The sequence below is a fragment of the Rhinopithecus roxellana genome, chromosome 12, assembly GCF_007565055.1.
Source record: "Rhinopithecus roxellana isolate Shanxi Qingling chromosome 12, ASM756505v1, whole genome shotgun sequence".
In the NCBI taxonomy this organism is placed as follows: domain Eukaryota; kingdom Metazoa; phylum Chordata; class Mammalia; order Primates; family Cercopithecidae; genus Rhinopithecus; species Rhinopithecus roxellana.
The window spans coordinates 82667981-82689829 of NC_044560.1; the positions used below are offsets into that span (position 1 = coordinate 82667981).

The following is a 21849-nucleotide window of genomic DNA, read 5'->3' on the forward strand; positions in this document are numbered from 1 at the left end:
TCTACACAGACACCGACACACCGAGCTCACACTCTGGAACACAGCTTTGCCCCAGGCTTTTGCAAACTCCTGCCACACCCCCAGGTACCAAGAGCCCTTACCAGGTAGGCCCTGCTCTAAATCCACAATACCACTGGCATGGCCTAGGCCCCACTTCACCCCCTCAGGGAGCAAGGAACAGGACTGGCTGAGGCTGCCCTGCCCTTACTGTCTCAAGCAAGCACATGCATTTCCTTAACAACTACACACTCAACTGAGGGAGGCTTGGGGGAGGCTCCCTGGAGAGGGGGAGCCCAAAGGAAGGAGGGGAAGGTCAGGGAAGTGGCATTTGTCTTAGATCTTGAAGGACAGGCTGAATTTGAATAGCCAAGGTGGGGGAGGAAAGATAGGACAAGAATCAGCAAATGCAGGGAGGTGGGAAAGTGCACAAGCTACTGATATGGCCAAGAGCGGAGTCGGTAAAAACACGAGCCTTGGTTACCAGGATGCAGGCATTAGGGGAATGATGTGCCCAGAACCGGACCCAGTAGCATGGGCCCTGGTCTGATCCATCTGTGTCCCCAGTGCCCTGCGCCAGGCTGGCATGGTGCACAGTTGGGCATGGTGTGGGGAGCAGCCACATTTGTTGAATGAAAGGAGGAGGCAACCAACCATTTTGGAAATTAATCTGCCCGAGTCCCAGGCAGGACCTAACCCTGCAGGCAGATGGGGTGGGGAGGAGGATGGGCCTACCTGGGCAGGTGGCTGAATTGTTGCAGGGCCGGGTCTCCCGCAGGGGCCCGCTGCACAGGGTCCCATAGGGGGAGGACACGCAGGAGCGGGTCCGCACCTGCAGACCCTGCCCACACGTCAGGGAACACACGCTCCACGGGGACCACTCCTCAGCCGCCGGGTCGCCTACGAGAGAGGGACAGCGTCGGCGGCAGGGGGCACCTCCCAAGCACTCAGTCTCATAGGGATAGGGGGAGCGGCAGTAAGGTGGGGGCAGGCATCAGAGGGATCCTTCTACGCTGACCCCAAGTAACAGGCTCTTCAGGAGGCCACCCAGCCCTTCCCACAAGCTTCATGTGGCACAGATGCGACTGAACTCCAGGACAGAGACAGACAGGCACACACCAAGCACACATGCCACCAGACGCACACAGTCGGGCCCCCGCCACAGAGGAAGGGAGGCGGGCCCGAGTTACCTGTCTGCGCCATGTATAGCCCAGGCTCATCTGCAGACCTCGGCCACTGGGTTTTCACTTTCGGTTCCTCTTCCGGCTCCTCACCTGGAACACGGAGGTGGTGCCAGGGGCTCAGCAAAGGCCAGCTAGGTCCTGCCACAGTGGCACAGTGAAGGCAGCCTTGCTTGCCCTCCGCCTGAGGGCCTGGAACCAACTGCATGATGCTCTCTCAGGATCACATCCTGCCCTCTGCCCCACCACTACTGCTTCAGACAAGGAAACTTAGGTTCAGAAGGCTACACAGGACTAGCCCCTGGCCTCACAGTCATCTTTTCCACCTCTTGCCTCAGCCAGATGTGGGGGAGATTTAAGGGGCACGGCGTCCACATGAAAGAGCTCTGGGAACGCTTCTGTGCCAAGTGCAGCCCATACCCCTCTCCTTTAGTCCTCTCACTGGAAAGAAGAACCATCATCTCTGTTTACAGATGAGGAAACTGAGGGCTAGAAAGGGGAAGTGCCTTGTCCAAGAGCACACAGCTGCATTTGCTTCTCCACTGGACCGACTTCTAGGGACTGAAGAAACATCCAAGCTGAGCTGCTGCAACCCTGGCCCCGAGCCTATCTCTGAGATATAGTTCATGCTCCTCAAGCAGCACTGGACTATGACCTGGAGGCACAGGTCAGAATGCCACCCCATGAGACCCAAGGGGCCTAGGGCAGGTGCCCACATTTAACAGACCTTTCTCCTGCTGGCCCTGAGGCCAGGAGAGCAGCAGGTGCTTGAGGAGGCTAGGCTACCTTCACCCTGGCCTCACCAGGCTCTCAGCTGCCCTGATTTATGTGTCTGGTCTAGGCCTTGGAAGCACTACTAGCCCTGGTAGCTTCCATTCTCCAAAGCCTGGCCCTCCTGCACAGACATGAGCTCATCAGGGCCCTCTCTCACAATGGGGTGTCAGGGAGGGGCAGACATGGGCACAGAAGGGAAAGGCCCAGCAGCCTCTGCATGAGCAGGTGGGACTAGAAGAGCCTTTGAGGATGGGCTCACCCCATGCTGTCCCCAGACTATTAGGTGCTCCTCTCCCCCACCTCCAGGCTCCTTCCTAATTCTAAAAGCCGGCAGCACGTGACAGGCGCTCTGAGTGTGAAGAGAGCCACCAGGGCTGCCTCTTCCTGCCCCCTGCTGCCCAGCCCAGGCACTGCAGCTGAGAGGAAGCTCTTTCTCACCAAGCATGAGGAGCTGCCAGCCTGAGCAAACCTGCTGCCTGGGGGCTCGGAACTGCCATCCAGCTCAGCCTCTGGTCTCATCCACTCTGGGGCCTTTCCCTCCACATCAGTCACCAGCCCCAGGGCCTGATCCACACTGTCCCTGAAATTTCTCCATCTCTGAAACCTGGACTCCCAGAAGAGCTTTGGAGTGAGTTAACCCTGGATCCCAAATGGGGTGTTGACACTGACCAGCTGCATGGCCTCAGGCAGGTCTCTTCACCTCTCTGACCCTGCTTTATCCTCTGGAGAACAACATTCATTATACTCCGCCCCCAGGACTCAAGTGAGGACCCCCTGCCAGGAGGGCCCTGAAACCCTCAGCACCCTGCTTGGCACACGGCAAGTACTCAGAAGACAGTTGCTCTCGTTTATTTTTATCATCTCCCTTCTCTTCACAGCCTCCACCCCTTCCAGCCCCTCATGTGCTACCTGAGCCTACTCCCTCTGAATAGCATCTGCAGTTCCACTTGGCCTCTGCCTCTCTTGGGACCACAGAGGAGGTGGCAGGGCCAGGCGTGCCAGCTCCTCGATCCCCTCCCCCAGCCCTTCCGTCATGCCCGCTCAGCCGTCCCCAGCCCTGGAGCCTTGTGACAAGCTACCCTCTCCACGCCCACCCCCAGGCTGCTGAAGAAATCTATGGCTGTGCCAACTGGCACCGTGACAGCTTCAGGGGCTCCACATCCGCTGGGCACCCGGGGCTTCTCAGTGGCCCTTCTTGGCTCCATTCCCTCCTCATTCCCCACTGTGGCCATACTGCACCTTGTCCTCTCTCCTCAAGTCCATCTCTGCCCACTCTCTCAGCGATGACCTCGACATCAGGAGCCCCCAACTTCTTGCCCAGCCTCTCCAACTACCAACTTCCCTGCAGCCCTTCTCCCCACAAAGGCCAGCTCTGTGGCCTGGGCCTGCATCCCCCTCCTCCTGCCTTCAGGAGGGCTCCACCCATTATCCCCTCTCGTCAGCACCCGTCAGCGTTCTCCCCTTGCGGCAGCCCAGGAACGGATCCAGGCCTCCTCCCTCCTTGCTTGGACAGGCCCTCCTCTGACCCTCTGCTTCCCTCCACCATCAGTGACTGGTCCGCAGCTGGCACTCTGGTTTTTCACCTGACACACCACTTCCTGGCTCAAATGTCACCTCCCCTGTTAATCCACTGCAGTCTGGCTTCTGCCCACATCTCTCTGCTGAACGTGCTCTTGATAAAGTCATCAGCGCCCTTCGTGTTGCTAAATCCTGTGGACACTTTGCAGACCTGGTCTTGCTTCACCCCTCAGCAGCATTTGGTCCTGTTGACTCGTCCTGCCTTGAAGCACTCTTCTGGTTTCCCACCTCTCTAGCTACCCTGTCCCCATCTCCTTGAGTGGTCTATTTTCCTGCTGTTTCCCATATCAGGAGTCCATGCTTTGTCCTGTTTTCACTGCATGCACTCCCCGCAGGCTTAATTAACCCCCTCTGAACCAATGCTCCCAAATCATCATCCCCCAGCCCTGCCTCTCCACTCCTGGATATCCTCCTGCCTCCTGAGCAGTTCTCCTGACCATCAAATTCAGCATGTCCAAGAGGCCCACCATCTCCTCTTAAACTTCTACCTGCTTGTTCCCCCACCGTCTCCTCTCAAACTTCTACCTGCTTGTTCCCCCACCCTCTTTGCCTAGAAAACTCCTACTTGACCTTCAAAACCCACCTCAAATGACCTCTCATCTATGGAGACTTCCATATTGTCAACTCCCGAGGCAGAGTTGGCCATCCGCTCTGCTATGTGCCCTTTCATCACAGATGGGTCCATCTTCTGACTCTCAGAAATACTCCCCAATCTCTACCATAAGCCCGTAGAGGGAAGGCTGAGTCCTCTCCTCGACCCCTAGGGAATGCCAGCACAAAACTCAGCCCAGCGAAATACCAAGAAATAAGCACCAATGAATACATTGTTCCCAGTTTCCCCACAATGGGGCTCACGGGGAATGGTCATTTGTGATCCTGACTCCCCATGCAAAGTATGAGCTCCTTCCCACAGCAACAGCATTCAGATTTGATATGCCAGCCTGCATCACAGGGACCACTAAGACAGGCTCAAAGACAGGGCTTCTGGCCTCTATTTATTCACAAACACTTTGGAGGTGCAAATCCAGCTGAGAGTCCTCCCATCCAGCTCCTGTGTGGGCTTCCTGCCCATCATCACATCTGGGGTATCTACCAGTCTGGCATCCAGTGCCCACCAAATGTGGACACGTGAGAGACCGGCCTGACCTGCTTGTCGGGGACTCACACCGCTTCCCGTGGTCCCTGCTCCTCTTCTAACCGCTCACGGACCATCTGCTGGCCAGCCCCACAATGTAACAGGAGGGGCAGGGCGAGCAGGGAGCAGGTGGGGGTCAGTGGTTTCCAGAATCCACCCTATTTGAAAATCAGAACATGTCCGAGGTTCAGCTTTTGGATCCCTTTTCTGGCCTCCTGAGCTGGGCCAGAGAGGGGAAGGTATAAGCTCAGGGCCACATAACCAGGCCCTACACTGCCTGCCTGCCCCTCCAATCCCACCCATCCCACTCAGAGGAGAGGAGAGGCCAGCAATTTATTCCCACACAGGGAAAGGCTGGTTCTCCCTGGAGGGGGAAGAAGACAGGTGAGAGCAGAGGTATCATTTACTGAAACACACACTTAGGCAGCACACACTGTGTGCAGGCCCCAGCCAGCCCTGAGGTCAGAACAGGGCAAGCCACGAGGAAGCTGAGCCAAGCAGGGTCCAAGAGGACAGGAGGGGCCCCCAGAAGGGACGTGAGTACCCCGAGAACTCCTGAGTGTTCCACCCAGTGAGCTCAGCGGCTTATGGGCCAGGCGCCCCAAGGCCTGCAGTCCTGCAATCTATCAGCTTTCCCATCGGATTGCCAGTCGTGGGCACAGATGTGCTGCCTGGGACACACTTCCTCACTCGACCACCTGATGACCTCATACCTGTTCTGTTCTGAACAAGGCAACATTTACTACACAACTCCTACATGCCAGTCACTATGCACTCGGCATCACCTCATTTCATCCTCATCAGCGCTAGTTTCCCCCATTTTACTAAAGAGAAAGAAGGCTCCAAGGTCTCACATTGGAGAGAGGCTGAGGCGGGATTCAAACCCAGGCCTGCCTGACTCCGGAGGCCGTGCTTTTTCCACTGTACTGCACTGGCTCTAACAAAATGCCACTCAACTTGGACCTCCTTGGAGATACCTTCCCTAATTTGCATGGGACCCCAAGTCACTCCCCACCTCCATCTAAGCCCCTAGTCCTCGCCCCTCTTATCCTGTTTTCGTGCTACTGTCTAATTGCTCCTTTGCACACCTGCTCCCCTTTCCCCTGACGTGAGCCTGATTCTCCTCTGTGTAACCTCCAAAGTGAGCCTTGGGGATCCCAGCCTCAACCACACCACTCCCAGCTGACGAAATCTTCAGTGGCTCCTCCACTGCTACAGCCAATGTGAAACTCTGAGCCTGGCATGCCCCGGCCCCTGCTGACCTGTCCAATCCTGTTTCCCTCACCCCACTGGGCAGCCAAACACACTGCAAACCCATATGGACCTGTGGGAAGGGCACAGATTCTGGAGCCAGACACATGTGGGTTTGACTGACAGCTCTGCCACTGTCTTGCTGTGTACCCTTGGGCAAGGCACCTCACCTCTCTGAACTTCAGATTCTTCAACTGAAGGTAAGGAGGACACTTTCTACCACATAGGTTCATTGTGAGAATTCAGTGAAACCAGAGATATGGACTGCCTGGAGCACAATCCACTCTCAATGAAAAGGAGATGTCAGCTGAATGCGGTGGCTCACCCCTGCAGTCTCAGCGCTTTGGGAGGCCAAGGAGAGTGGATTGTTTGAACCCAGGAATTCAAAATCACCCTTGAAAACATGGTGAAACCTCATCTTTACAAAGAAATACAAAAAAATTAGCTGGGCTTGGTGGCATGTGCCTGTAGTCCCAGCTACTTGGGAAGCTGAGGTGGGAGGATTGTTTGAGGCCATGAGTTTGAGGCTGCAATAAGCCATGATTGTGTCACTGCACTCCAGTCTGGAAGACAGAGGAGGCACTGTCTCAGAAAAAGAAAGAAAGAAAGAAAAAGAACAAAAAAAAAAAGAAAAAGAAAAGGAGATGTCACCCCTTTTCATTATCCCTAGAATGTACAAATGTTTTCCTCCCTCCACACATCTGCTAACACTATTCCTTGCCCTTGAAATACCCTTCCCCCTATTGCAATCTGCCAAAATCATCTACATTCAGTTGCCACCTCCTCCAGGAAGCCTTCCTAGACTGACAATACAGGGGTTTGGATATGCTGGTCCCCTTTTCTATGGCCTAGTCCCCAGGTCACCTTCTTCTATAGCTGTGAGGATCCTGGGCTCATCCCTTCTGTGGTCCCTGAGGAGGGGTCTCAGTCTCCCATGCCACTCTCTTGCCCAGAGGGCCTAGCTTCCGGGAAGACAGGCATTCAGCGAACATGGGCCAGATATTGCTGGGAGTTCCTCCACCCCAACCATACAGAGGACCCTCTTGCCTCACCCCTAGTGCCAGCAGGCGGGGTGAGCACAGGCTCTTTGCCACTTGCACAAGACTGCAGATAACTGCTATGCTGTGCTTCACAGACCCCGCCCCCCCAACTCCACACAGTCCTGTGCCCTCAGCCTACTATGGTATGAATGTGTTAAAAATAACCACAATAATCATCACTTCCACGGGGAGAGAGCGCTGTGATTTACAAAGCAATCGTCCCTTCCCAGGGCTCCCTGCTTCCTCCCTGAGGCTGGCCCCAGAGCCCTAAGCAGGAGCTGACTGATCCCCCTGACATATGCTCTGTCATGTCCCTCCATGGCACCCCATCCCCAGCAGTGCTTCTTGCACCCCACAGTGTATCAGAATCACAGGGCGCAGTGGGGGAAAGAGGTGGCTTTTGAAAGGCACAGGCTCCACCCCTGCAGTCCAATGAAACTGGGCACCCCTATGAGATCATGTACCTAGCCAGAATGCCAGACTCCCCCTTCCAATAATTCTTCCTCCCCAGGCTGCTGACCTATCTACTCAGCCTCCCACCAGAGATAGCTGCGTCCCTGCCACCTCCCCCATGTGGCCAGAAGCTCCTCGAGAGCAGGGATCCTGTCTGACTCAGCCTGCTTCCCCCACGACGCCCAGTTTCTTGCTGCCATAAAGCCCTTGGCCAAGAGGATAAGGCCCCAGTGTCCTGGGATGGCAGTCAAAGTCCTGGCCCCGTCTCCCTCCATTAGGGCTACCATCCAGCAGATCCAGTCTCTTTATAGCTCCTACCCCCAGCGTGGTTCACACCTCCACGCCCTTGCACAGGCTGTTTCCTCTACCTCAAAAGCCCTTCCTCCTGAGAGCTTCCCCAAAGCATGGGGTGGAAGATGACTTGGGGTGGCTCACAAATGTGCCATTAAATAACACTGGATCCTAGACTGAGGATATCAGGCTCTCCCAGGTCTCTTCATCAGTTTGTATGGGATAGTCTGGTTTGTGCCTGTTGTCCTGATGTAATTAATGGTACCCACCTCTTCCCCTTCATAAGCTCAGATGTGCCATAGTTTAGATGATAAATTACACGGTCACTTTAATCCTTCCAACTGCATGAGAAATAAAGCCTGTGCAGTCCCAGACTTTAACACATCCCCAATGTGTGCTAATTCCTCTGTCTAACAAACGGAGAGGTAGGAAAAGCATCTAGCTAGAAGTTAATAATGGCACTTTGTTTTCACTGTGGTTGTTTCTTTGGCTATCTTCTATTTCAGATAAATGATACTCTTTCCATTTAAGATATGAAACTTATTTTTAATATATTAAATTTTTAAAATGATACGATTGAAAGAGAAATTTCACAGGCTAGTGAATTCCTATTCATTCCTTAAAACCCAACTCCAAATCACCTTTACACTACCGTCCTCCCCTCTGTGGTTTAATCTCTTCCTCTTCCTCTTCCTTTGACATCTGGCAGGGTCACCATCATACCTATTACACTAAATTATGATGACCCAGCTACTACTTTGTTAGGCATCTACCATGGGCCAGGCACTGAGCACTGACTCTCATCCTCTCACTGAACCCACCCCACAGCTCTGTGGAATACCTGTCACTACCCTTGCTTTACAGGTGATGACACAGGGGTGAAGGAACTTATCAACAGTCACTCAGCTAGTCAGTGGTATGGTCCGGAACTGAACCCGGACTGGGCAACTTCAGTCTGTGGCCTTGACCACCACTGTCCTAGTTAGTGCTCTCTCTCCCCCACCAGTGGGCAGAGAGTGTGCCCAGCTCACCTCCTATCTCATTCAGAGCCAGCCCTAGGCCTGGCACAAACTCCACTCTGATAAAGACAGGAAGATGTGTGTGAGGCATTGGCTGGAACTCAGTCTCTGCTGAGATATCTGGGGACATCTGGGCCCCACTCCCCACCCTATGATAGAGAACACAGAGCTCCCCCAGCACAGATCTGGGCTGGAAGGACCTTCCAGGAAACACCACCACCATGTGTGCTGGGTCTCCCCGCCCCTACTCTGCCTCCTCACTGCCTGAGCCTCCAACAGGCAGGGAAGGTCCCCACTTCCTGCTGCCAGACCAGGATGGCCAAAAGAGAGCAGCAGAGTCTGAGCGCTGGGAAGGAAATGCCAATCTCAGGACAGGGCTGGGCGAATCAGCTTCCTAGAGGGGACAGGGCTTGAGCAGTGCTTAGAAGGAGGCAGGAGTTCTGGATAACCAAGGGCAAAGACCATTCCAGGGGAGAAGTCTCGGTTGAAAGCGTCGGGGAAAATTCGAAAGAAGGCTGAAAAGCAGGTGGTAGCTAGGTCCCTGGTGGGCCTTGAACACCAGGCTGAGGAGTTTGGGTAACACTGGGGATTTTCTGGGGGCTGGATCAGGGAGTGACACACAGATAACTGGGGGTTCTGAGGCCCCAAGATGGGCAGCACCTTGACCAAGTCACAGAGCAGCAGTGGCAGGGTGAGGGTTTGAGCCCACTCCTGCCTCCCAGGAGACCCCAGGTTCACCTGGTGGCCACACCCCAAGGATGGAGCCTGGTGATGGGGAGGGTGAGCCTGCAGCAAGCAGCCAGGGGCAGGCCAATGCCCACAGGGGAGGTAGGGATTGTGGCCAAGGAGAGAGGCGTGCATGAGGCGGGGTTCTTTCTCCCAAGTGTCACTGGGCACAGCCATTTCCACTGCCCAATGCCTCCTCAGGATTAGCGGGTCAGTGGGCAGGAACTGCAGGCTGGCACCAGCCCTCAGGAGCTGAGCCCTGCAGCTGGCACTACCTCTGCAGCCCACCTTCCAGCCCTGGCCTCAGCCAGCCTCCGTGTCAGTCCTCCACCAAGCTCCTTCCTGACTGCCTTTCTTTTCTTCCTTTCCCCCCACTTAACAGATTGCGGCAGCAAGATGGCACAAATTTATGGCTCAACTCACCAAAAATAACAAGAAATCTATCAAAGGCAGTTTGCGTGAAATTAACAGGCGCCTGTACCCTCTTGTCAAACTCACTCAGCTCTGAAGCGTCCCAGGCACTCCGCCCAGTCACTGCCCACCAGCCCCCAGCCCAGTGCTCTTCCGGTACCAGCCCAAGCCCACCCTGCTAAGGCCTTGCTGTGGATCCTCCTCAGCGGTGTCCCAGAGTAGATGAACACAGCTTCCCTGCCCTGGTGCCCGGGAGAGGGGCCAGGACAAGGGTCTCACCCTACCTGTTCACTACCATCCCCACGAATCTTGCTCTCAGTCTGGCAGCTGCAGGTGCCAGTCCATTCTCCTGCAGCCCAGTGGAGAGGAGACAAGGGAAGGAATGGAGGCGACCAAAGACTTGGCAAAGGTGGTGCTGCCACAAGGCACAGACGGTGCCACGGACTCTCAGACATGCCCTGACACGTGGAATAAACAGTCATGTGCCTGCTGTGTCTCGCACCAGAAAGGTTGGGCAGGAGGGAGGAGATGGCAGAATAGAAGAACTTCCTGCCTGCCAAGGGAGGGGAAGGGGCTGTGCCAGCCCAGCTCTGGGCACCAGTGTGCCATGTGAGCCCCCTTATGACAGCTGATGCCACACCATCCCATGCCAGCTCCCTACAGGGGCCCTCCCTGAAAAGCAACCCCAAGGAAACATGCCAAGTAGGACAAGGGGCAAGAGCAGAGGTCAGGCTTGGGAACAGCTGGGAGCCCTAGCTCAGGGCTCCCTGCTCAAAGAGACACCTGGCCTCATGCCCAGGAATAATCAGGCATCCAATCTCCACCCATCTCTAGCCCCAGAGGCCTCTGCAGAGGTTCTGATGATGGTGCCTTTCCCATCGCCGGCCCTCTCTGATCCCCAAAGACACCCCAGCTACCAACCAACTCCTGCTTCCGGCTTCAACCAAGCCCAGCTGGCTGCTCCTGGCTCTGTGCTCCACATGGCAGCCTGCCCAGATGGTGCCCGCCCATGAGGGCAGAGCCTTGCTCCGTCCACTGCAGATCACTGGGCCGATGGACCGCAGGGAAAGCCAGACAAAAGAACCCGCCTGCAGCTGAGCACGATGGGGGAGACCCCCACAGAGTGACAGGCATTGGTGGCCATGCAGGAAGAGCCATAAACCTCCTGATATACGCCTGGTGTTCTCCGCCGATGTTCAACAAAGAAGCGAAATTCAATTTCTTCCTACAGGCACTAAATCCCAGGCCAGCCTCCAGGGCCTGTAACCTGCCCGCGGTCTGGCTGTCACTCGGACAGCTTCATTGACCGCCGTTAGAGGCCAAGCTAGCCTGGGAGAGGGGCCACAGCAAGGCCACTGGGCACTTGCCGTGGATGGGCACGATGCCAGATGTCTCATTGGAGAGGCCAAGAAGGCCCCCATCCAAAGCACTGGGTCAGGCTACTTTCAAGATAACTACCCCCTCTAATTAATTCAGGGATACCTCCCCATTCTACAAAGAAATCATTGCCCACCATAAATAAAGGGATCAACTGAAGGTAACAGTCAAAGGTAGAGGCCAACTCCAGGGCTCTAGCCAGCAAAGCAGGGCTGGGGACAGGCTGCACTCCTCCAGTACTCCTAGCAGCCCTCACACAATACTCCGTCTCCTTGTAAACACTCTCCCAGTGAAATCCAGATGCCCTTTCCATCCTCTATCCCTGCATCCTTGATCCTCATGAGGATAGGCCAGCACCTGTTATACCAAATGGGGAAACTGAGGCCCAGAAAGAGGAGAGGCTTCCCTGTCGGTACCAGAGCTACAGAACAGACCCCAGACCTGCCTCCTTCCCATCCCCATGTCATCGGTCCCTGTTCCCTTCAGGTCTCCTGGTCAGTCCCCGGCCCAGCACTGTTCAGCGGGCACACAGGATCCAGCCGAGGATCCTTAGGAGCCTTGAAGCTGCAGGAAGCAGGGTCTGCAGAAGGCAGCCATGGCTGAGGGACTTGGGGTGGGAGTGGGAGCAGGCAGGACTCAAGGGCTTGCAGAGCTTTTGCCCAGTCAGCAGGAAGCTCTAGCAGCTGGCGGCCTCAGTCCCAGAAGACATGGGCCCTGAGCGGGGAGACAGGGGATACCGGGAGCTGAGCCAGCCCAACCCTCCAAGGCAGCCTGGAAGCTCAGGCCTCTTCACCTAGGCACACTCTTCCTTGCCTCTCTCTGCCCTGACCCTGGGGCAACTGCCAAAACTCACTGACCTGTGTGGACAGGAATGCATCCTTGTTCCCTGCCTACTCCAGCCTCCAGGCAAACTTGTCAACTTGCAGCACCAGGGCCTGCCACGATCACTCCCAGCCTTGGGCCTTTGTGCACGCTTCTTCCTCTGCTTAGAATGCCCTCATCTCACTTCTGTTTGTCCTTCAGGTCTCTGTTCCTGCATTACTTCCTTCAGGGAGCCTCTCCTGCCTGCCCAGTTAGGAGGTCCCTCCCTGGGTTTATATATCACCCTGCATTATCTGATCTGTGCCCCCATTCTTCTAGCCAGTCTGCAAACTCTTCAAGAGTGAGGTCTCACTGCCATGCATTTTGGTGACTGCAACATTTGGTCAAGGCTCAGCAGAGGGGTGACATCAGTGAACAGCTACATACATGGCTGAGGATCTGCCAGGATGGACACCAAGGACACTGTCAGCCCCTGCAGACCCCGTCCCACCCACGCCCTGCTCAGACTCACCATATCTCATCTCGGTTGTGAATAGATCATTGCTGCTCCCCGAGTGCAAATCGGCCTCAGCAGGTGGGGCTGGGCCCCCGGGCACCAGGGCATTGGACAGGGTGTGGGCAGCAGGAGGGCCTGGAGATGTGGTGGTGGCGGAGCCGGCCCCCGCCTCTCCAGGGCAGCTGCAGCCTGGCTGAGCAAAGCCGCAGGCCCTGCCGGCAGCGTGGCCACACTCCTCACTCCAGCGGCAGAGCACACCACAGGTGAACTGGCTGGAGTTGTTGTTGTTGATGAGCAAGACCTCGACAAAGCGGAAGGCTAGGGCAGCAGGCGCCAGCAGGCGCGGGGCCTCGGAGGGCTCAGCCGACAGGCACAGCTGCACAAAGTTCTTGTCGAAGTGCAGGAACGTAAAAGGGCCCGAGCCGCTGCACAGCTCCAACCCGGCTGCCGCCTCCGCCTCCTCCTCCTCTGGCCGCCCCACCTCTGACTCCGCCTGGGCCACTGCTTCCTCGGGGCTAGGCCGCAGGCAGGTAAAGTTGACCAGGTAGTGGTCCAGGGGCAGCAGGCGGGGGGCAAAGTGTGCGCACACCTGCTCCTGGCGGTTGAAGCGCAGGTAGAGGGAATACTTGGTGGGGTCAGGGTTCTCCAGGGTCCAGGAGCAGCCCGAGGCGATGGTAGGAAAGAGGTCCTGCAGCGAGAAGGCCCCGTAGAGCACACCCGAGGCCAGGGCAGAGCAGGCACTGGGGGCGGGGTCGAAGGCGGCGGCCAGGCGCAGGGACAGAATCACAGACAGTAAGAGGGGACAGGCTGGGGTCATCCTATGTCCCTTGCCCTGTGGAGAGAGACAGTGGTCAGTGGGCCCCCAGCACAGCCAGCATGGGCTCTGAACCTCCTATGGTGAGCTGTGGAGTGGGCCTCATAGTTAAGACCATGGTCTTTGGAGGAGTGTCACCCAGGTCCACCTGTGTGAACTTAGACAAGGGACTTGACCTCTCTGAGCCTCAGTTTCCTTACCTGTAAAATGGACCAATGATAGTACCTATCTCACAGGTTTCCTACAAGGGTAAAACGAGATAAGGAAGGGAAAGGACTTGGGAGAGTGCCTGGAATCTTGTGAACCCTAAAGAAACAGTAGCTGTTGTTGCCATTGTTCTGTTTCCTCAGAGTCAGCCCATCAACTACAAGCATATTTGCCTGACATTCAGATCCAAGCCCCAGTCCCACCATCCAACCTGTATTCTCCATAACTGTTGCTCTCAGTCCCAGTGTGTCATGATCAGCTATGAGGCATGTCACACGTAACCTGCGGTAATTGTCAAAGCGGTGATGTTTGACTACGATTTGCTTTTTTATAAATTAGAGCAATTTGAGGTTATTCCTGGAACAATGTCATTCTCACTTGCTTTACTGAGAGGGAGAGAAAGGGGTGGAGTTACAGCCAGTGTACCAGGAACTGCGCACAACCTGAGCCATGCCCACAGGAGCGCACTGTCAGTGTGGATGTCATATGTATCACTGCCGTGGATTTCCTGGTTGGAACAAGGGGGAGAGGCACCAAGCAAGGGGACTTTGGGCTTGAGCCCCAACCCAGCCAGCCGCCTGCTGGCTGGGTGACCCTCATGAACCTCAGTTTTCTCATCTGTAAAATGGGAGCAGAAATTCCCCCTCTTACTTCCCTCTTCCCCTCCAGCTCCATGGGATTATCTTCCAAGGTCTGGTTCAGGGCCTGCTACCCCCTGCCCTGTGAAGCCACCAGCCAGTCGTGACCTCTCTCCTATACTATTTCCCTAAGACTAGCTCATTCAGCTCATGGGTCTTCCAGTTCCAAAGAGTGGGGACCTGAACTTGTTGATTTCTACCTTCCCTTAAAGTGCTGCACCAAGCTGAGCTCCCAACAGGTGTGAATGTACTCCAGGTGTGGGTGGGCACCTAGGACCCAAGCCCTACCCCTACAGACACACAGAGCAGTCAGGCCAGAGTGGGTAAGGGCTGAGGATGGGGAGAGCTGCAGGTGCCCTCCCACCCCTCAGGCCAGGGCTGTGTCACTGCCCACAGCCTGCCCAGCCTCTATCCAACTGCCCAGAAAATGGAACCTAGTGCGTGGTCTGAATCAGCCCCACTTCCAATCCTACCCCCCAAGTAATCCACACGGCCTCCTTCCTCCATGCCACAGGATCGCTCACAGCACTGCATGGGCCCCTAGAGCCCAGTTGGTCCACATCAGAGGAGAAAAGATGGGGCTAGGAAAAGGGAGACAACCCGCTCCAGATCACACAGAGGTGGCCAGAGGGGACTCAAGCCCAGGATCTGAGGCCCAGCCCAGGCCCTTCTTATTCTACCAGCAGCCTCTGCTCCTTCCCTGTGCTTGCTGCTCAGGCTTCAGGCCAGATGGACCAGCTATTAGCTCTGGGGACTGAATCAGAAACACAGGACAATTCACAGGTATGGCTAGATTTTCCCAAGACACAGTTGCTCCCAGGGAACAGACTTCCCCTTGGGTCTTTAGGAGTATAAACACTGGGCAGAGGGGGGACAGGATTTAGAACCCTAACTTTCCAGTCCCTGTGCAGCATCCATGGAGCTCCCCACTGCCCCAGATGCCACATCCCCTCGTGCTGTACCTCCAAGCCAGGCCCAAGCAAGCATCTGCCCCTCCCAGTCATACAGGGGCTGGGGGAGATGGTGGAGTAGCTCCAGGAAGACCTACTCACTGCGAAGGAGCCACCCCACCCTCCTCCCAAGACCCACATGGAGTTATTCGGCAGAAGCCAGACAGGCTGTGCCTCTGCCCCCACCCACCCACCCTCCTTCTCAGAGCTGAAAAAGGGATGAGACCTCTGGTCTTTCCCACCCTACATCATGCCTGTCCCAAACTGCTCAGCCCGCCCCACCTGCTGCAGCACTAGCAAAGCCAGCGGCTGATGATGAGTGACATCCAATCCCCCTGCTGCCCCCAATTATTTTTAAGCAGGCTGCAAAATTCAGGCCATGGCTGCTGCTCAGTGGAGGGGAGGTGGGGGCTCATTATAACTGGCCTCCCCTCCCCCACTTACAGCAGCTCAGGGAACCTCCCCTCACACACACACCAACACACGTGGGTTTGAACACCCTTGTGCCCTGAGGACACACCAATGCATGAGTGCACAGACGTTCACAGGAGTTCTGCATACGAACGGATACATATGCACACGGACAAGCATACAGACAGGTGAAACCCACAGATTCATGCTGTCACATGCACTCAGGAGTGAACACGCACACACAGGGGTGTACAGGCTCACACGTGTACACATGCACAGAGGTGCACACGCATTCTCAAGTGAGAACATACATGAGTATCTGGCCCTCCGAGGCTCGGCATATGACAGCTAAGTGTCAGGCAGGATCCTCTGAGGAGCCTTCCTTTGCGTGTCTGAAGCTGGGGCTCCCTCCCCTACCCGACTCCTGGGCTGCTGCTCACTACTCCACAGCCCCGCCCCATCAAGAAGCACAAGGTCCACATCCTTCACAGCCACAGGCTGGCTTCTCCAGAACGGAGCCACTTTTAACCCAACCCAAACCCCCCCTCCCCTCAGTCTCCTTCAGACACCTTCACGCTCATTCTGGGATTTCGTCCTGGACATGTGCGACCCTCACTGTGTCAGCTGCGACATAAGACCTTTTGGGGTGCCTTTTTATATCACTTCCCATCATTCAAAATAAGGCAAAGACCCAATTCCAAGCTGGGTCACAGACAGCCACTGGTTCATTAAAGACCCTCCTGCCTGTGTGTAGCCAGGCTTGTCCTCCTGGGAGCACTGACAACCCAGAGGCCTCTCCCTGGGCCACCCCGGGAAGAGGACCTAGAAGGATGATCCTTGTCTCACAGGCAGCCCAAGTGGCTCTTAGTCATGATTAACCTCCCTGAGCCTCAGTTTCCCTCTCTGTGCAATGCAGACCATGAGCCTTGCCCTCGGGATGGTAGACACCTCATCAGCCTCCCAACAAGTTCCCAGCACAGAGCCTGGCCCACAGCCCTGTCTCCTCTCCGTCTTTTCAGGACCTCATAAATGCTACCTTCTTGCCTGCTGAGGTACAGGGCACTGCCTCTGGGAAGGCTCTTTGGGTTGAACCGTAAGTGGCTTGGCTACCTCCAAACCCAGGAAGACCACAGACCAATCCCTGCACAAGAGTTAGAGAGGAGAGGTACTAAGGTCAGCTCTGAGGAAGAACTTCCTGGGCCAGAGGTGGCTGATAGGAGGATCAAAAGGCCTCCTCCCTCAGAGATGGTGAGGAGCTGACTGGAGTAGTCTCCCTCTCACTTTTAACCCTACCCAAGGCCCCTCCTCTGGGGGCTGGGGGCTGCCTTCACCACATGCTCTTGACCCCAGCAAGCCCAAGAATCCCACTCTGTCCAAACGCACTCAAGTCCCCTTTCTTTCAACCCCTCAGGGCTCCCCAGCTTCCCTTCTGCACCAATAAAGGAATGCAAGGCTTTCAGCAGCTGAAAGGGCCAAGGCAAGACTGTGGGGTAAGGGGCAGAGCAGCAAGAGAGGGGTGTCTCAGGGCCTGGGCCGGTCCGGGATTCCCGGGATGACTCCCATTTGACGCTGGGTGGCGGGGGAGGGGCGAGCCAGGGGAGGGGGCGCGGCGATGCGCACATCCGTCGCGTTTATCCACCTGGCAGCTCCAATTCGCCTGCCCGTCACTCACCCTCTGCCTCCCGGGCGCTCGCCGCCCGCCCTGCCCAGGCCGCCAGGCAGGCGGGGACCCCTACTCGATGCCTTCGGGTCCTCTGCCAGTGCTCGGACCCGAGGACAGGGTCCTCAGGAGCTGCTCTCCCAGAGCTCTTTCGCTTCGGGGGGCGCACACCCTCCATCCTGCCTCCGGAGCTGGGGGACTGGGCCGAGGGGAGGGAGCGCCCCCCTCTGTGCAGCCCTGCCATTCCAGCTGCCAGAGAGGGTCGCTCTCTTGGGGGAGGGGGTTCCTCCTTAAGCAGGAAAACGCAGGCAGAACCGGGAGGGGGACAAGGGGCAGCCCTCGGCCTCTGGGGGCGGTGCCGCGCGGGCGGCGGGGGAGGGGGCGGTGACTCAGCCGCCCTCCGCCCGCCTCCCCGGAACTTTGCAGCAGCTGGAGCCGCCGTTGCTACAGGAACCGAATGCTTTTGTTCCCCAATGTCAGGGCTGCCGGGGCAGGCGGGTGACAAGGAGGCTGCCACTCCCCAGTGGGACCCAGGTCTGGCCACACTGCCCAGAGGACTTCCAGCCATCACAGGTTCGAGTCCCCTTCCTCCGCGCCACTTTCCCTTCCCCCAAGCCATTCAGGCCAAAGCCGGGTTTCTTCAAACTCCTCAGGCCCTCGGGCCCTCAGGCCCGGTGGCCCTGCTAACTCTGACCGGAGGCGAAGTGCCCTGGGAAATTCCTGACGGTGTCTGACCTCCTGGGGGAGGGTAGAGGCTCTTCTGTGGCTGAGTGATTTCCCACCTGGCTACCCCTAACAGGCTGCCTGCCTTCTGGGACTCTGACTGGGATTTCTTCTCTGTACTTCTCCCACCTCTGCAGCCTCTACACTTGAACCAAGACCTCAGAGACCTTGGCCTGGCTTTCACTAATATCCCTCTGGCCACAGCTGATCCCAGAGAAATATAGTGAGAAGTTGCAGGACCAAGGAGGAGATGAGGGAAACTGACAGTCACTGGCTCCCCCTGCACCCATACTTTGGGGGGGAAGAGGGGACTGGGGGCTAAAGGTGTTTCTGTCTTTATTATACTGGGGGTTGAAGTGAAGGCACTGGAACCTGTTTTTCATTTTTCTCTTTTGGGATTAGGAGTGGAGTGGAGAAGGGCCTGACCTTGGCCTTGAACAGAAACAGCCCCACACCCCTATCATTATTGAACATTGCTAGGTGCCAGACACTCTATACAAACAACCTAACTTCATTCTCCCAACAGCTATATGAGGCAGTGATCAATGACCCATTTTATAGAGGGTCAACTGAGGCTCAGAAAGATTAAGTAGCTTGCCCATGTCACACAGCTTTTGAACGTAGGTTGTCTGACCGAAAGCTGAGTTCCTAACTACTTACTCAGCTTCATTACCTGGGGGTGGGGAGGGAGGGAGGGATGGGGGCAGAGACCAGATGGAACCTCACTTTGTGTTACAGAAATGCAGACCACGCACGCACACCCCAGACTAGACATGTCCTTTTGAAGAGTGATACAGAAAGGGGGCAGAAGAGAGAGCAGGAGGAGAGAGGGAAGAAGAGGGGAAGATCTCCTCTCTCAATCTTGGGCCAGAGAAGACCCTCCCTAACCTCCCCACTACCATCACCAGGACATATCCTGCACAGAGTCCACACTGCCCCTCACCCCAGTAGCAGTGCAGAGGATACTCCCCAGGTGCTTGCTGTGTCCCAGGGTCAGGTGGATTCCCCCACAACCGACTCCATGCACAAGCCAGGCACAGCCCAACTTTGCCCCCAGCCCTCACCTCATGGGAAATGCCATGGGGTAGAGGCTCCCTGGCAACACCTGACCAAGCACAAACAAGCCCAACCAGGCGTCCTGGAGCCTGCGGCCAATCCTGCTGGTCTGTGCGTGAAGGCTCAAAGGACTGTTGACTTGCTGCTGGGGTGAGCCCTCCACTCCACCCCAACCCATCCCACCCGCCAGAACATATGGCCTGACAACCAGCAGTGTTTGGGCATGGCTAGCACAAGGAGGCACCTGGCCTGGCCCACCAATCTCCTCTCCCCAGGGACTTCCCAGCGTCAGTCCTGCAGCCACCGCTGATGCTCTGGCTGCGGAAACCCGGGGTTGCCCACGGGAGAAGGGGTGGCGGGTCCCGGGCTTCGGGCAGGGGGCGCCAGAGGACGCCCAGGGACCCGGCCGGCAGCTGGCGAGGCGGGCAGGCAGGCGGCATCTCTCAGCCCGGGCGCCCCTCCCCCTCGCGGGCAACAGACCCGTCGCCCGCTCTTCGCGGGCCGCGGCGCGGAGGACTTCCCCGGCTGTGCCCTCGGACCGAGCTGACTGCGGGAGTGGCCGCCAACTTCACAGCTTACAACCCCCTCCGGATCATGCCGGCCCTGGGGCTGCGGGAGGGTGCGTCTGGTGCCCAGCTCTATGACCAGGGGTGGGAGGATAGGGATGGGGGATGGACAGACAGACTCCGGCCAAAGATGGACACGGGAGTCAGGGATGCGGGTCCAGTCGGGATCTCAGCTGGAGGGGAGGGGGCGCGGAGCAGACACGGGGGACACGGCCCCAATTCCAAGCTGGGGGGAGGGGACTTGCAGCAAGATTGGCGAGGGAAGGCGGGACTCCGGGCAAATATGGGGGAGGGGGCACTAGGGGCAGAAATAGAGAAGAAGCATGGTCAGGGTAGGGGCGCGGGGGAGGGTAGAAACTATGGGCAGACATGGATGGGGACAGGAAAGACTCTGGGCAGAGATGAAGTGGAGGAGAGGAGCAGCGTCCGGCATTCAGACTGTGATGGGAGATGGAGGGGGAGACACAGTTGAGCTGCAGGTTAATGTAGGGGGGCCTCTAATAAAGGTGGGGGGCGCACCGCCCGGATCCAGGCCGAGATAGGGAAAGACTCGAGACAGCAACCACGGTCTGTGTCAGAATTCTGGAGGGGGAGACTTTAGCATAGATGGGTAAGAGGGTCGGTCCAGGTTGGGGGAGGGAGGGCCGAGATTAGAGATTTACCAGCGATTAAGGGGGCCTCGGCCCCAGGTTTGGGAGTTCCCCAGAAGATGGTGGTCGCGAACGCTGAACGAACTCAGTTCGGGCTGGGGGAGAATTCAGCAGAGACGGGTTGGGAGAGCGCCCCGAGTCCGGGCCGGTGCGGAAACTCGGGACCGCTCCGGGAGGGCTCGGTGCGAGGCCAGGTCGGGGTCTGGGGCCCAGCACTCACCTGGGCGCCGTCAGCAGCAGGAGCGGGGGCCGGCGCTGGCGGGGGCGGCCACGGGGCGCAAGTTTGCCATCCCTAAGTCGGGGACCGGGCCGGGCGCAGGGCAGGTAGCTGCAGCCGCGCGGAGGGCCGAGGCTCCCGCTCTCCCGGGCAGCGGGTGCAGAAAAGGCGCCGTGGAGCAGCGCCGGGCGGGCGGGCGGGCGCCGGGCCGGGCGCGGGCTCCTGCCGCCGCCGCCGCCTCCTTGCCGCGCCGCCCCCCGCTCCCCCGCCCCGAGCACCGCCCGCGCCGCGCGCCGCCTCCTATTTGCGGGCGGCGGCCGCAGCCCCGAGCTCTGAGAGCCGGTGCCGCATCCTCCTCGGTCGCTGAGCGCCGCCGCCGCTGTCGCCGAACCCGGTTCCTCCGGCCGCTTCGGCCGCTGCCCGCAGCGCGCGCCGGGCCGAGTGACGGCCGAGGCGGGACGCGGCGCCTGCGCGGGCCGGGCCCGGGAGGGGGCGCGCGCCGGGCCGGGCGCGAGGAGCCGCGGGAGAAGGGGCGGGGGGCGGGGGGCGGGGGCGACGCGCGCCGCCTCCTGTTAAAGGGGGAACAGCGCCAGCCGAGCCGATCGCGCCCCCCACCTCCCCTCTTTGGGCCCCAGGCGCCGGCGCGGGAGAAGCCCTGGGTAAGCCCCCGCCCCGCCCGCTGCCTCCTGGACCGCAGAATGAGGCGATCCGCGATGCCCCTCCAGCTATACCCATGCCGGAGTCTTGTCGCGCCGCCAGGGTCTCCCGGGCCCTGCGGGCTGAAGCATTTGCTCACCTTCCCATGTGCATTGCATATTGCATGTCCGTGTGCATGCAGGTGCCAGTCATGTGCGCTGAACTTTGCATATGCATACAGGTGCCCTAAGTGTGCACTACCATGTTGCCTGGGTAGGTGCATGCAAGTGCTACACACATGCACGGTGTATTAACATGTGCCCAAGTCCTGAATGCATGTTGCTTGTTCCTGTGCGCAGGGATGCTATATGTATGCAAGCTTACAGGTGCCACATGTGTGCTGAGGACTGTGGGTAACTCATATGTAGCAGCCACATATGTATGCTGCAATGTGACATGTTTGATGCATACTTAAACTGCAATGTTGCACGTCCTTAGGCACGGGGATGCTACACGTGTGCAGTGTGTTACATGTTTTCCTGAGTCCCTGTCTATTCCCACAAGTGCCTTTCCCTGTGCCAGGGGCGCCCCCATGTTGCATCTGCTTGTGTAGAAGCAGCAGAGATGTACAGACCCACCCCTTCCCCATCTTGGCACTGTGCCCAGAAACAGTTGGGTGGGGCCTGAGCCCTCGTGGTTCAGGCGGTACACAGGGAGATGCCCATGGCTCAGGGCCCCAGTCAGGGGGTTTGTGGCCTGAGCATGTTGCC

General features: G+C 57.6%; 1 protein-coding gene across 4 annotated transcripts in view; it reads right to left on the reverse strand.

The window, feature by feature from the left end:
- Nucleotides 1-20886, reverse strand: part of ADGRB2 (adhesion G protein-coupled receptor B2) — a 37281-nt gene extending 16395 nt beyond the window's left edge. For 2 of the 4 annotated variants that reach the window (XM_030913670.1, XM_030913667.1), the window contains exons 1-6: nucleotides 20447-20886; nucleotides 13951-14080; nucleotides 13776-13854; nucleotides 12567-13383; nucleotides 1188-1271; nucleotides 733-897 (exon numbers count right to left, since the gene is read on the reverse strand). In XM_030913670.1, the coding sequence (XP_030769530.1) occupies nucleotides 733-897; nucleotides 1188-1271; nucleotides 12567-13383; nucleotides 13776-13796 (1087 nt within the window). In that variant the 5' untranslated portion in view covers nucleotides 13797-13854; nucleotides 13951-14080; nucleotides 20447-20886. Of the gene's footprint in view, nucleotides 1-732; nucleotides 898-1187; nucleotides 1272-12566; nucleotides 13384-13775; nucleotides 13855-13950; nucleotides 14081-20446 lie in introns of those variants that run through there. The other 2 variants (XM_030913666.1, XM_030913669.1) reach the window with 2 other exon arrangements.
- Between the last annotated feature and the right edge of the window lie 963 nt (nucleotides 20887-21849).